This window comes from Solea senegalensis, linkage group LG10 (genome assembly GCF_019176455.1).
Source record: "Solea senegalensis isolate Sse05_10M linkage group LG10, IFAPA_SoseM_1, whole genome shotgun sequence".
Taxonomy (NCBI): Eukaryota; Metazoa; Chordata; class Actinopteri; order Pleuronectiformes; family Soleidae; genus Solea; species Solea senegalensis.
This window is the reverse complement of record NC_058030.1, coordinates 16,436,551-16,451,055: the sequence shown is the minus strand read 5'-3', so window position 1 is coordinate 16,451,055 and position 14,505 is coordinate 16,436,551. Positions and strand designations below refer to the sequence as shown.

The window sequence follows — 14,505 nt, the reverse complement described above, 5'->3', positions numbered from 1 at the left end:
TCATTTCTGTTTCCTGTCCTGCTGAGCTTATGCAAACTGACTGCCATCGTGTGGCGAAGGAAGGTACTGCATGAAAATGAACGAATCACTCACTGAGACGACTGATTAAAGATTAGTTCATATTGAACGAATCGTTCACGAACGACACATCACTACTCGCCTTGGCACAGCACGACACTGCACGGTTTAGGTTGCATGATCTCCACTACAAAAAGACTACCTACTCAACATGGACGGAGTCAATCAGTGCACGGCTGCGTGAAACTGCGGTGACACTCACAAACGAGTGACTAGTGACTTGTAAAGCAGTTGTTTTCAGTGTAAATGAATCAAATCACCAGAATTGGTTCAATGACCGGAGTTGATTTAAAGGTGTCTCAGCTTCTGTTCTCTTCCTTGTTTTTATCACTGTGAGGGGGGTGTTTTCCCTCTCACTCTAATTGGCTACTGTTATTGGCTACTCTTACCTTGGGTGACTGCCAAATTGGGTGATTTCCAATATTATGTATGTATCATACCCTCACAGGTCACCCCGCGAACATGGCTCTCAGTAAACTTTCTGTGACTTCACACATGACCTCTGTGACCTCTTTCAGATGTGCCTCTTTGCAGCACCATTTATAAAGATATACAAAACAGAGTACATTTATAAGAATATAGATTATTATTAACTTGATTGTCATTATTTTTGCCATGAATTATCAACAGCGTCACACAACGAAATCCTCAACTTATACATCGTGTACTGTTTCTTCACATAGTTTATCACACCAGAGACAATTCCCATAAGGTTGTTTTTCACTCAAAATCTTCAGAGATTCTTGAACTACAGTGTTAAGTTTTTCGCTTCTTCATACAGTGCATTCACACCTATGGTCAATTTAAAAGTGTCTAGGCAACCTAATCCCCAATCTGCATGTCTTTGAACCTCAGCATGGCAGGACGCGGCACGGTTAAGTTGCATCTCCACTACAAAACAAGTACCTACTCAATGTGGGGGAAGTCATCACTGCACGGCTGCGTGAAAACATGGGTTTTTCACACACGCAAATGACTAGTGACTTGTAAAGAGACTCCTGGTAGTTGTTGGAGATTAACGCACGTTTTTAGGATTGTTAAGTAGTTTTAACTGCTCCTACTCCACAGACACACATTTATTGGACACAACAAAAATATGCTATATCAGTCTCTCTCACACCAGTTCAATGTGATGTGTACACCATAGACCATTCAGTCCCACACATCACACTTGCAAAACACACATCAGATAATTGGGAACGAGCGAAGAACAAGCAACAGCTATTACAGCCCTACAGGAGGTCCCTAACACACTGTGGGCTATTAGTAAGTACGATGTTGGCCTCATCAAAGACTGTGAACCTGTTGGCATTACTCCAAAATCAGACTTTAGATCATGCAAGATATCCACTTAAACAAGGAGCCGTAGATGGCATAACACCAGTCTCTGAGTCTTTGGGTCTACCTGATCCTACCAAACCTTTCACTCAAACAGTAGTAGATGACCCACAAACCGGTCGCAACAGAGTTGGATTTGCTGTTGTCACTAATCATGAAACTCTTGTCTATGGTTCACTCCCTCTCACTATTAGTGTGTTACTGAAGAGTTTGTTTGGAGGTCATGTTCGTGTGCATCTGAGGAGTTCATTTAGAGGACATGCGTGTTTGGAAGTCACCCAAATGTGCCTGAGGAGAATGAGGAGTCCCAAAAAGTAACCCCTTACAGATAAAAAAGAAAAGAAGAAACAAGAAACTAGGCACAATTAGATAAGCTCATGGATGTATTGTAAGAACTGGATAGAGTACCAGATATAGCCTTATCTGTACCTGATTGTTGTTCTTTATCTAAATGCTGAAACAGTTCCTTTTTAACTTGTTTAGTTGCATACTTCTAGTCTAATCTTGATTAATATTGATTACATCTGTTAGAATGACAATAGGAGGAGGTCATGCACATTGTATAAATTTCTGTGAAAATCTCACTTTGTTGTTGTTCAGACTGAGCTCTTGCAGGAGCTATGTCTGAGCAGACCAGTGCTGAATACCATTACCTGTGACAAATAGAATAAAGCTTTTTGTTCCACTGCTCTTCATCATTTAAGTCTCATCAGTTGAACCATGAATTGATTCAAAGAATTGGGGTGAGGTAGCGAAGGCTGACCTTTCTCAATGATGGAGAAATCCCATTCTCCATCATGACAAGGTCGCAGCTCTCCTAGATGCCATTTTGCTCCCAACCTCAATTGCTGTTTGTAAATGCCTTGCCCATACTAACAACTCAGATTCTGTCTCTCTAGGGAACGCAAGAGCTGACGTTGCTGCAAAAGAAGCTGCACTCCAACCCACCATCCTTGATCCTTTGTTTGTCTCAACTCCAGTCTCTATTCCAAGTTCTCTTACAGCTTTATCTTTTATTTGTATATACAGTTGTTAAATGGGTTATCACCTGGGTCCTAAAGTGTGGGCCATTGTCACAATATATTTTTTCAATGATATATTTTGGCTACTGGAATTACATCATTACTGGAGGTTGGCGTAATTTCTACCCTAATTACTAAACAATATCTCTTCCCATTTGTTTAGTTCAATGAAATCCATCCAAATGACCTGAAAAGGGTACTTAGGAAATTGTCCTCTTTGTGGTCTTATTCTTCCTTGAATATTATATTTCGAACACACTGAACATGAAGCACAAACATTTTTTGAGTAATTTTGGAAACTATATGTTGTAAATACTTTACCATTGATACCATCTCTCCAAAATAGCAGCGAATATAAACAAAGATGTAGGAAGTATTATTTTACTTTGCTATCTGTCATTGCCGAATTCCGTCATCACCTTTATTTTGCCACAAGGTCCTCTCAGTCTCTGGTAGATCGATCTGTATATCTTTTAGATTGTCATGGTTAATATACTGTCAGGATTTGTATATTCAAAATGCACGAGACTGAGTCAGATATGTTAAATCAAAATGAGGCTTTATTGCTCTCTCAAAAAACATGAACAAAAAGGAATGCCAAAGGCAAGAGCAAAAATGCAATTCAAAATCACGAAAATAAAAGAATGCCACAGGCAAGAGAAAAAGGCGAAAACACAAACCTATAACTAGAAACTGAAAACTAGATCAACTTGGATCATGAGTCTAAACATTGAAACAAAAACTCGATCTACTTGATTCGAAAGGTAGCATGAACATGAAGACGAAAAACGCACTGACAAAGGACAAAGGGAAATTAGTGACTTAAAAAGGGGAAAGGGACCAGGGACAATCAGGGAATGACACCAGGTGCAAACACTCAAGGTAATCAGACAAGGACAAGGTAGACGAGGTGCAGACCAACAGTAAGCCCTAAACCTTCACCAAAATCAAACAGGAAATGGCAAAAATGTGACTCCCAAAACAAACATAATTAACAAATTTGAACGTGTAACATATACTCTTGTTTATCTTGTTTATAATTATCTGTTGTGCTCTGACTCGCTGCTATCTTTGCAGCTTCATCCACTTTTCTGATAGGTGATAGGTGATTAGTTTACCTAGTCTAAAATAGTTAAAATAATGTGCTAATAGGACGTTAAATAGGAAATTACTTGAGCTGATCCCAAATTGAAGTTTTTAAATTGTATTTAAATTAGATATAGGAGGGAATGAAGGGTACTTTGTTGAAGCAAGTGTGTCAACGTAACGTGACAGAAAATTAGCTGTGTTATCAATTTGCATTTTGGGACTCTATGAAGCCCCGAAGGGGGGAAATGAAGTGTCCAACTCAGCTGACTTGACTGTGTTAAAATGTGCATTGAGAAGCAAACAGGAACTTCCTCATGAGAGGGTTGACTTTAAACGCATCACCTACAATCTGGTTACAACAGAAGCCTGTATGCCAGTCCTGCTTGTCAAAGAAGCACAGATGCATCCTGTGTTGACCAAATGGCACAGATGTCAAAACCTGTTGTTGTGCAGCCCAGATGTACGATAGGTCAGACCACAACCTGGTGTTCCTCAGCCCCTGTTATCTGCCTCTGGTGAAAAGTCAGCCTGCAACCATGAAGACAGTGAGGAGATGGTCAGAGGAGAGTTATGAGACACTACAGGGCTGCTTTGAGGTGACAGACTGGCTGGTGCTCTGTGAGCCACATGGAGAGGACATTGATGGTCTCACAGAGTGCATCACAGACTATATCACCTTCTGTGTGGACTCCATTGTTCCAACCAGGACTGTTTATTGTTACCCAAACAACAAACCTTGGGTGACAAAAGACATTAAAGCAATCCTCAACAACAACAAGAGGGCTTTCAATGCTGGAAACAGGGAGGAGGTGAGAACAATCCAGGGGGAACAAAAGGTGAAGATCAAAGAGGCTAAGGAGGAATATAGGGAACTGTCCTCTCTCCTTTACTCTTCACCCTTTACACCACAGACTTCAGCTATTGCACAGAGACCTGCTACCGTCAGTTACCTTCAAGTTTTCTGATGACTTGGCCATAGTTGGATGTATCAGCAAGGGTGATGAGGAGTGCAGGGCGACTGTCGATAACTTTGTCACATGGTGTGAGTAGAACCATCTGTAGTTCAATGTGGCTAAGACAAAGGAACTGGTTGTGGATCTGAGGAGGAACAAGTGATGCGGTGGGAGTGGAGCTGGACTCTCTGACAGCAGTGTCAGAGAGGAGGATGTTGTCAAAGCTGCACACCATCTTGGACAATGTCTCCCACCCATTCCATGACACACTGGTCAAACACAGGAGCACTTTTAGCCAAAGAATGATTCCGCCAAAGTCATTCCTACTTGTGGCCATTGGACTCCACAACTCCTCCCTCCCATACTGTTGGGATCTGTGCAATTTCCTAAATTATCTGTGCAATTACCAACTTATGTATATGTTGGTTATTGCACAGATAATTTAGGAAAATGTATAAGTCAAATCACAACCATCTCATCCATTCAATACTGTATATAGTGTACATATTTTTATTAGAGTGCATATGTTTATGTTTATGTTTACTTAGCTTTACGTTTAATAATAATAAAATAATTTCCCCTTGGGGATCAATAAAGTATTCTGATTCTGATTCTGATAATCAGTTATATAAAAAATGAGGTATGGTAGCTCAGTGGTTAAGACCGGTACCTTGTGTGCAAAGATTTCATGGTCGCAAGTTCAGCTCCACCTCTGGCAGGTTGACTCAATTCCCTTGTAAGTCGCTTTGGATAAAAGCAATTGTAAACAAATTGGCATGGCTATGGAATTAGATTTGTGTCAATATTTTCAAACAACACTTTTTTAAAAGCAAATAAAATATTGATTTAATCATTCAAAAATATTGTATTTATTGTAAGTCACTTTGGATAAAAGCGTCTGCTAAATGACATGTAATGTAATGTATTTGATTGTGTGAAAATACACTTGTCGCTGTGCGCCTGGAACATGTGCCTCCGTCGATATCCGACCCGTTGAGAACTCTAGTAATGTGTTAGCTGTGCTAACACATTAGCACAGCTAGTTTTTGCTCCGAATGTGTTAAAGATGGGCAATAAGAAGCAAACATGAGATCCCTCAGGAGAGGGTCATTTTGGGGTTAGACGCATGACAACCGCATACAACAGGACCCTATTTACAACAGAAGCCTGAGGGTCCGTTCTGGACGTGGCGTGTCAAGGAAGTACAGATGTCTCTTGTTTGACTAACTGGCACCATTGTCAAACTTGTTGTTATGTATCCAATGTTTACGATCACAAGACTGTATGGAATATCTGGACACAAATTATATTTCAGTACATGAGGCCCCAGAAAAACAGGAGAAAAGAGAGTTACGGGTACATGTGATGCATATGAAAAGAATGAAGCTAAATTAGAAAGTTCAAAAAGAAAAGTTAAAAGAATAAAGGAGGTTTCTGAGTGTCAAAAATTCTCAAAATTGCTTTTCGAGTTTTTCGTTACCTCCCACATCATGTGAGATTACGTCAACTTTGTACAACTTGTGTGGTCACTGGGTTTTGAGATATAACTCTTTCTCCTTCCATTTTCTCTGGACAGTGCAGGTTGTTTTTCAGCTAACAGTTGTCCAAGAAGAAATATTATACTGTAGCTTTGACAATTTTATAGAAGGTGCCAGCATGTCTGTCAGGTTAAGGGAAGATTATATCTTTGGCTTCTATAATGTTTTATCGTTTGAATGGAGATGTCAAGATGGAAGGAGGAAGAGTGACTTATAACCACTCCAAGTTCAAGAAGTAGCAAAAACACAATATAAGGGTAAGCAATAAGACATACACATTCACATGAGACAGCTCTACATCAGTATGCATACTCTTTAGGCAGCCTATGTAGGGTCTATGGGTGAAACTAGCAAGGTGTTCCACATGTTGTGTTAAGAGCAGGCGTGGGGGGCACAAAACAAATATTTTCACCGGGGCCTATCACCATGATGTTACGATACTGAGTTCTCCGTTCATGTGGACCCATGAATTTCTTCTTCTTTGATAGGAATGCAAACTATGCCCTGCGTCCAGACTTGTACCGCCATCTGATGGTGAGTGGGATACTACAGGACCCTGACACGCAATGCAAATCCCACACGCAATGCCACATGCTTTAGGGTCTTTCTTCACAACCAAGGATGGAAATAAAAACTTGTCGTCCAGCAGAATTCTCTATTTCATTATTCACCAACAATAAGCAACACACAAGCCTGTTTTGTTTCCTCTTGTTGTTTATGTTAAATAGTATTCCTTTCTTCCATATGAATTGTATGATTCAATAATTTGAAAAAAAATCTTGTGATAGAAAAGAGAAAAAGCTCATTCCATCATTGTATTTATTACAGAGCCATCCACTGTTGAAGAACTTGATGGGATTTCAGTCTGTGATGGGAAAAGCATTTACATACACTTACAACATGTCAGTGACACAGCTTAAACAATTCATGATTGCTTCTTCAGAAACCCAAACAAACTGTCAACAAACTCACACCTATGGCGCACATGTAAAGGGCATGAGCAAAGGAGAGTAAGCGGAGGCTGAACATCTGTTTCCTGTGCACTCTACTATAAGACCTGGTAACATCCTGCTTTCAGGCAGAAGTCTTTTTTGCAGACCGCTCGCACAAAGACAACTTGGTGAACTCTCAACTCTTCATTTCTTCTCTCACCCGGGGAACACACAGAAATTTCAACAGTGACAGGGATGCAAAATTGAGAAAGTAACAAGCACAGGCTTTAATTAAACAAACTAAGCAAAGGTAAAAAAAAGCATGTTTAATTTGTGCCTATTTATTTATTAAAATCTTTGTGTTGTTTACCTGTATTTGCAACCTGTTTATCCTGAAAACCTGACAGTGTGTTTGTTATATTTGATATAAATACTGCTAGCTGGAGATTGTGTATTTTGTGTGTTGTGTATTTGTTAAACCTAAGAGAATCATCTCCTCTTAAATGTGTGCAAAACCGAGCAAATGGTCGTTGACTTCAGGGAGACAAAATTACGAAAAATTAAGTATTTTATTCCAACAACAAACAAATCCCATAGTGTGTGTGTGTCCCATGTATGCTCTGTGCACATGTAACTGCATATTTGGACAGGTTGTCTCTGAAAGTGAACTTCTTAAAGTATTGTGTATATCATGTATTTAGCTAATGAACTTCCTGAATGTGTTCATTTATGCCTATACACTGCCTGAGTCCCCAACACACCACAGCAAGAGAAAGGCAAGAGCGAGGAGAGCAGTCCCTAGAAGATCTCCAAGGGCTGTGAGGTAAGGTATTGAGTAACTATCAGGATCCTTACGCCTCAGCCATAGACAGTGGACCAAACAGTCAGCTATACACAATAGAGCACAGACCTAAGAGACAGACATATGAGATTTATTGAAGGGCAGTGATGATAATTGTAGTGGGAAATATTAGTCACTATATATGACTTACCTGAATAAAGGAGGCGGACAAGAAGGTGACAGTTAAGAGAGGACTGGGCAATGTTTGGCCTCCTTTCATCAGGTAGATGGCATATAAGAAGATGAACTGCCCTGGGATGACTAAAAGAAGCAGAGTCTGGGCCGAACGATGGTTTGCACCTGCCATAATAAAGCTACAAATCAGCCTGTGTGTGCCTGTGTGTGCAAAATAAGACATCTATTTTATTCAAATTATGTGCAGTGTGACCATCAGATGCTCACCTGTACCAAAAAAAGTGCGACAAGGGTTGTAGCAGCCCCTGCGCTCCTCTGGAACTACTCCTGGTGAGAAATTCAAATGCAGATTTGTGGACAAACGACTTGCCTGAATGGACACAAGGTTTCCTCCAATTCCTGAAAATACAAGAAAAGGTAGGCGCAGGGTCAAGAGTTAGCAGTGAAGTCGTGTTTGCAGTGTGTGGATTAATCCATTGGAAAACCCCTCACACAGCCTTAAACAGTGAACACCATTGAGGTTACTTTGAAAACCCCTTAAAGCCCCAGGGCAGAACATGTGGAGGTTGTAAATAAACTCTGCTCCATACAAGTGTTAGTGTAAAGGGTGAATATGAAGAAATCACAAGTTACTGCATGGGATAAGATGGAAAGTACTAAAAATGAAGGGAGCTAGAAGATCATGCAACCAATCAGAGAAAGGTGTGTAAACCCTCCCTTTAGAGTTTTTAAGGAAAAACGAGATAGCTAGACACAGGAGCTGACCCTAACCTAGAGCACAAATAGGGACGCTTCACAAACAATGTTTCAGTGTACTTCTGTACTCAAGACCACCATGACAAGATGTTCCCCTTTTGTTGGGACTACTTTTGAAATCGCCAAATGTTATTTAAGTGCTTGAAGTGACATATTGGCATTTCTGTAGATCCACTGCAGTGAGGTTAAATGTTCAAATGAGAAGCGAGTGTGTTTCATCGAGTGGAAAGGAACAGTGGAAGTGGAACAGGTTGGCAAGTTGTCCTGTGACTTGTGTTCTCATAAAACAACATTTTTAAATGCACTTTCAGAACCAAATAACATTAACAACATAACTCACCATTTATGACTGGAGCATAAGCTATGATTCCCGACAGGTTTGGATCTGACTCAGACAACTCCAGAATTAGTCCTCCAATACTGAAAGAAGCAAGTCAAAATACGTTGTTAGAAAATCTACATATTATTGGCACTTACACAGTTTAAGAGACTGATATTCAAAATGTTTGTGATGAATTCTCCTTTTTTGAGCTTTACATCCCTTACTATGCTGGACATATTAATCAAGTATGCATTGTAATCTGTTTTCCATTGTATGTGTATTAAAGGTTGTTTTGAAGCTTTGAAACTATTGCTGGTCTTTCATTGACAAGCTTATTTTTCTTGTTTGGTTTTCTACACCTTAGATGTAAAAAGGTTCAGACTTAAAAGTGAGACCTTTTTCAATGTTTGCTCAGTTGTATATGAAACCTATTGATAATACAAATGCAACACTGATTGGATAGTATAGTATACATCAACTTAACTTCCATTATTCTCTTGTTAGACAGTATTAGGTGTCTGTTTACTTCCAAGCCTTTCTTTATTTCTTTCAAAAATGGACTTAAAACCTTTCACAGTGATACTATTATTATATTACAGGTTGCATGCAATATCAAGGGCTGCAGTATTAGCAGCAAGGCTGGCTTCATCTGGACCTTTAATTATATGAAATAAAATAACTTAACACAGTGGAGAGAGTTGGAGAGTTACTACACTGAGGTGAGTACCTGCTGATGGCCATTGCAGTGACGATTGGTTCCCAACCTGTGCGGAGCAGGATGTGACTGGCTGGGTGTTTGGAGGAGATGACAATCCAGAGAGGGATCAGGCACAAGAATAACAGATCCACCAGATATAGCACATATGGATACAGGTCTGATGAGAGAAAAAGTCATTATTTATACTTTAATTACATACCAGGTCTTACTCTCAAACCATGACAGCTCTCTGATCTTAGAGAGCAAGTGCCATCTGTTGGCCAACAGTGAAAACTGCATGACATCTGGAATAATACCATACACCATCCCCTCACTGTGTGTTCCAGAATCAAACTGTCTTTGTGGGCAGAATGCTTTTACCTGAGAAAGAGTAGAACCACTGACTGCAGCAGGCCAGCAGGGAAAGAGTGATGAGATCCCCAAAGCTGGCAGCGATGGGTGTCGCCACATTGTCAGGGTTGATTCCCATTCGCTTGGAGCCTATGATCAGTGCCACCAAGATGATACCTTGAGAGTTTTAACGACAAGACAAAATCCAATAGTAAAACTGTCCTTTTTCAATCAGGTGTATTTTTTCTTTGGTTTTCCTTGTTAAAAGAATAAATGTGGTTTGGTGACAAATGGGAAAGTAATTGGGGGACTAGTTGTCCCACCTCGCTCTGTAGTGCTAAGATTTCCATGATCACCTTATGGCGAAATTTAAACAGCAGGTTTATCACTGATGAATGTGGTGCAACCAAACACACACAAAAAACATGCAGGATTTATATTACAGTTCTAAATATGACACATATTCCATCATGCAAGTTACATGCCTTTAGATAGAAATGATATATTTCATTTGAAAATACCAGTGAGTACAATAAACTGGCATCAAATGATGCAGTTACATATTGCAACCAAATAAATACATTCAAATGTATGTATATACACAGAATATAGCCTCCTTCACAGTGAAATTAGTCACTGATGCAAAACAAAGAACATTCTTAAGGTCACGGCAGAAAGAGATATCTATTGGTACCTTGAAGCAATGAAGCCACAAATGCAGTAGAAACACTTGTGGAACACAAAAGCACAACATGGTTAAAGGCAATCTTTCCCTCTGCCATCCAGCCCAAGACAACTGCCATGATGGAGGCTAAGAATCCTAGTACTGTGGCTTGCAGCTGTAAAACAACAACAAAACAGTTTTCAGGTGGTTGGAATTCTTTTGAAAAGACAAACTAATGATGTAAAAAAAAATGACTTTACCTGCTTGAGTGCCAGGTTTCCAACAATCAACATCCACTTTTCCCTGGCAGATCCCATTTTCCCTGCATTCACCTAACAACAACCAATAAAAATAAATTTCAAAATAAATGAATCATTCATCTATTGTATACTTGTTATATATTATATAAAAATATTATCATGTATTGCATATGTTTTTATACAGAGTTTGTATATATGTGTCTCATATATACATATACAGTTCAATGTTTTTGTCTCATTGTGTGTGGATTGTTGTGTTTACTGAGATAACTGTACATATGTGTGCCTGCTTCACTGTGCCTTTTAAATTGCCCCTCAGGGACAAATAAAGTTTTATTGAATTTAACTGAATAAGAGAAGATGTCACAGTATAGTCACAAATTGAATCAACACAGGTCTAGAAGTATTATATAACAGGAAAGTGTCGTCAAGGTCTGTGGCACAAATTAAAAAAGCTTTATTAAACACTGGACATGTGAATTATGATTTGATAATTATCATAATATTTGATCAGTATATCCTCCTATTCCAGATTAAACTAAAGTTTGTCTGAATTGTTGGTTTGCCATTGGTAATCAAATGTGTCCTGCAGAGTAGTGTGTACTGTATGTCACGGTGCTGCTGTGGACTTCACAGGTCTGTGAGGAGTTTCACATGAATCATTCAACAGAGCCTAAATATAATTCTGGGGAAAATAATTACCATGTCACATGTGTTTCGCATTGTTCACTTTCATGCCAACTCTGCACCTTACATAAGCAATATAGTACATTTTCTTGTGATGGCTGTTCACTCAAACGTTAGGACTTCATGTCACTTATGCATGTGACAAGGTGTTACTCTCAATGTGTACCTTTCATGGTACAAATGAGATTTCAGCCGTGTGTGTGTGTGTGTGTGTGTAAGACGGCACACACTCACAGCAGTGGAGAGTCTAGAGGCTAGAGTCATTTCCAGGTTCCCCTTCATGCCTAGTAGTGCAGGGACCAGGATGAGAAGCTCTGCGGTTTCCTCGAACACATCCCAGTTCTGCCAACAGAAGCACATAATAAATACTCAGCTGAGTTGGCATTCAGTACAGTGTTTTTACACTGTACTATGTTCTGCTTCTGTTTCCTCACCTTAACCACATCCAGCAACATCCCAGCACAGACTGTACCAAGCCCAGCCAGTAGAAATGGCACCAGAATCTGCATCACCATAGAACAGACTGACTCTCTATGTGCACATCCACCTGCATCATTTGCAGTGATATGTTCACTAACTCTTGACTGGCCATAGAGTTTATCAGGAAGGAGATAATCTCTCTCGGTTAACTCCTGTGGCTTGGATTGGAGGCTGGTGTGGAGTGGTGAAATATCCTCATTATAGCTGATACTTTGTCGACTTTCAGAGTGTTGGGATGAGGATGGATTTGATCTGTGCAGTTGGTTGGGGCGTCCTTGGTCAGAGATGCTCAAGGGTTTTTCTGACCCTGGGACAACCATGGTGTAAAGTTGGGCTTTGGCAGTATGCTGCTGCTGCTAGCCTGGATCATGAGAAGTTCCTCCTCTGGACAGACACAGTAACCTTGAAGACATTTTTTGAATACAGATCTTGAACAACATTGATACAACTGTTATATAACAGCATCAGTGAAGTTAAATGTGTTGTTTTTTGTTTTTTTATATATGCTTGGTCTATGCTTTGTCTCTTCTTTTCTTCTGACAATAATAATAACAATAATAATAATTTCTAGCAGGCTGTACACTGAGAGGTGGAATGCTGCCCTCCACAGTTAAAAGCTCTTAATCAAAGTTGAAAGTCCTTGATTTCCAACTGTGTGGCCTAGAATAAACTCTGGAACCAAAAAATAAATGTATTTTTGCATCAGCATATTTTGGTACTTTCCTTTGATGTGGCCTTGCATGCTTGAAGAAGGCGTCATAGCAGATAGATAAAGAGTTTTGAACTGTGAGCCACATGGTTGGTGTAGTGATTAGCACACTAATGCCTTCTGCATGGAAGGTCAGAATAAGGGCCTCTCTGCATGTGTGTGTGGGCTTTCTCCACAGTCTCAAAACATGCAGTTTTGAGGATTAAGCAAATTTGACACTCTAAATTGAAGGTGAGGGTGAGAGTGAATGGTTGTTTGTCTCTATGTGGCCCTGTGATGGACTGGTGACCTGTCCAGCATGTATCCCGCCTTTCATTGGCACCAGTGGCCCTGTGACCCTCATGTCAGAATCAGAATCAGAATACTTTATACTTGTGTTGTTTATAAACAACACAAGGTAGAAATAATCAATTCTATTCCACCACACTCAAGAAATGAAGCAGTAGGACTATCTTGTAAGTTATCTGCAATATAAAGGGGGTTCTCAGCTTTCTCCACCGCCATGAAAAATCAGGTGAGCTACTTTGGCGTGCAGAAAGTGTAGCTGTTGCTGCATGAAGCTGTTTCAGAGTCATCTGATGGTAGAAATTACCAGCATTATCATTCCTCATGCCTGTTTCCCATCAGCAACACTGAGGCTATCTTGTCTGACCAAGACAATGCACTTCATTTGGAATTCGTAATGGGTGAACGGGTATGGAAAAGCTGATTCCTGAGTTAAAGAAAAGTATTGTAAAGAAATTGTCCAGCTAGTTAAAAACAGAATCTGCTAAACTGTTGTCAACAGTGGGTCCAACAGTGGGTGTCAGAAATGGTCTCAAAACAATCATGATTTCAAGTCAACTTTGGTGGAAATAAATTCACATTATATCAAATATGCACTGAAATTATAATCTAAGCCTTACACTGTGTAAAATCAAAGAGGTCCCAAAATGACAAACTCCACACTGTGAGAGAAAAAACAAAGTTATTCAAGGATCAGTGCCTAATGTTATGAATCTGACACTGCAAACTTTGATCAAGAGTGTCAGCATTGAATGACACATAGAAATCCGATAAGAAAAAGCAGGGCACATTATTGTATACTGAGAGGATTTCTACAGTTTTTTTTTTTTTTAAATCTAAAAGCACATAATACCATATAATGTCACATTAGTGACTATGGTTATGAGTAGAATAGAATAATAAACAAGTGCTTTACCTCAATGTGACACTTCTATTCCCACAGTCTGCTGCTGCTGACCCTGACTCGTCCTCATGGTCTCTGTTACTATCCCTGGTCTGCATGAGTCTTCACTGTGGCAGCACCCTGACCACCTCTACACACACACATGCACATTCTTGTGCAGCATTCTCAGTGCTGACACTCATAAGCATAATATATTCTAATCCTACCATCACAACTGAATGGTAAACCCTTAACTCAAATATAACGCTAACCTTAAAACTAAGTCTTGATCCTCAAAAAGCCCTTTTAATTTGTAATAACCAGCTAAAATGTCCTCAGATTTTGTCCTCACAACCTACTACAGACATACACAGAACACAGTGCACATGACACTGCATTGACTTCCATATAGACTCTAACCTTAGCCATAACCAGTTAATACTTGATAATAACCTTAGCCATAACCAGTTAATACTTGATAATAA

General features: G+C 39.7%; 1 protein-coding gene across 1 annotated transcript; it reads right to left on the bottom strand.

Moving 5' to 3' along the window:
- Positions 1 to 6,800: 6,800 nt before the first annotated feature.
- slc41a2a (solute carrier family 41 member 2a) lies at positions 6,801 to 14,109 on the bottom strand. The gene is made up of 11 exons (XM_044035698.1): positions 14,054 to 14,109; positions 12,098 to 12,545; positions 11,898 to 12,005; positions 10,977 to 11,048; positions 10,747 to 10,891; positions 10,083 to 10,229; positions 9,732 to 9,879; positions 9,023 to 9,102; positions 8,194 to 8,325; positions 7,943 to 8,091; positions 6,801 to 7,860 (listed from the first exon to the last, which is right to left on the bottom strand). Exons 2-11 carry the CDS (start codon positions 12,461 to 12,463, stop codon positions 7,684 to 7,686), a joined length of 1,524 nt encoding a protein of 507 aa, XP_043891633.1. The 5' UTR covers positions 12,464 to 12,545; positions 14,054 to 14,109; the 3' UTR covers positions 6,801 to 7,683.
- Positions 14,110 to 14,505: the final 396 nt, after the last annotated feature.

Bases quoted from the DNA above. Each gene is read 5' to 3' on its own strand.
- slc41a2a (XM_044035698.1), bottom strand. From the start codon at position 12,463: ATGGTTGTCCCAGGGTCAGAAAAACCCTTGAGCATCTCTGACCAAGGA. The intron at 11,049-11,897 runs GTGAGTGTGTGC...GGTTGTTGTTAG, and splicing joins CCTCTAGACTCTCCACTGCT to GTGAATGCAGGGAAAATGGG. The intron at 7,861-7,942 runs GTAAGTCATATA...TCTGTCTCTTAG, and splicing joins TGTCCGCCTCCTTTATTCAG to GTCTGTGCTCTATTGTGTAT.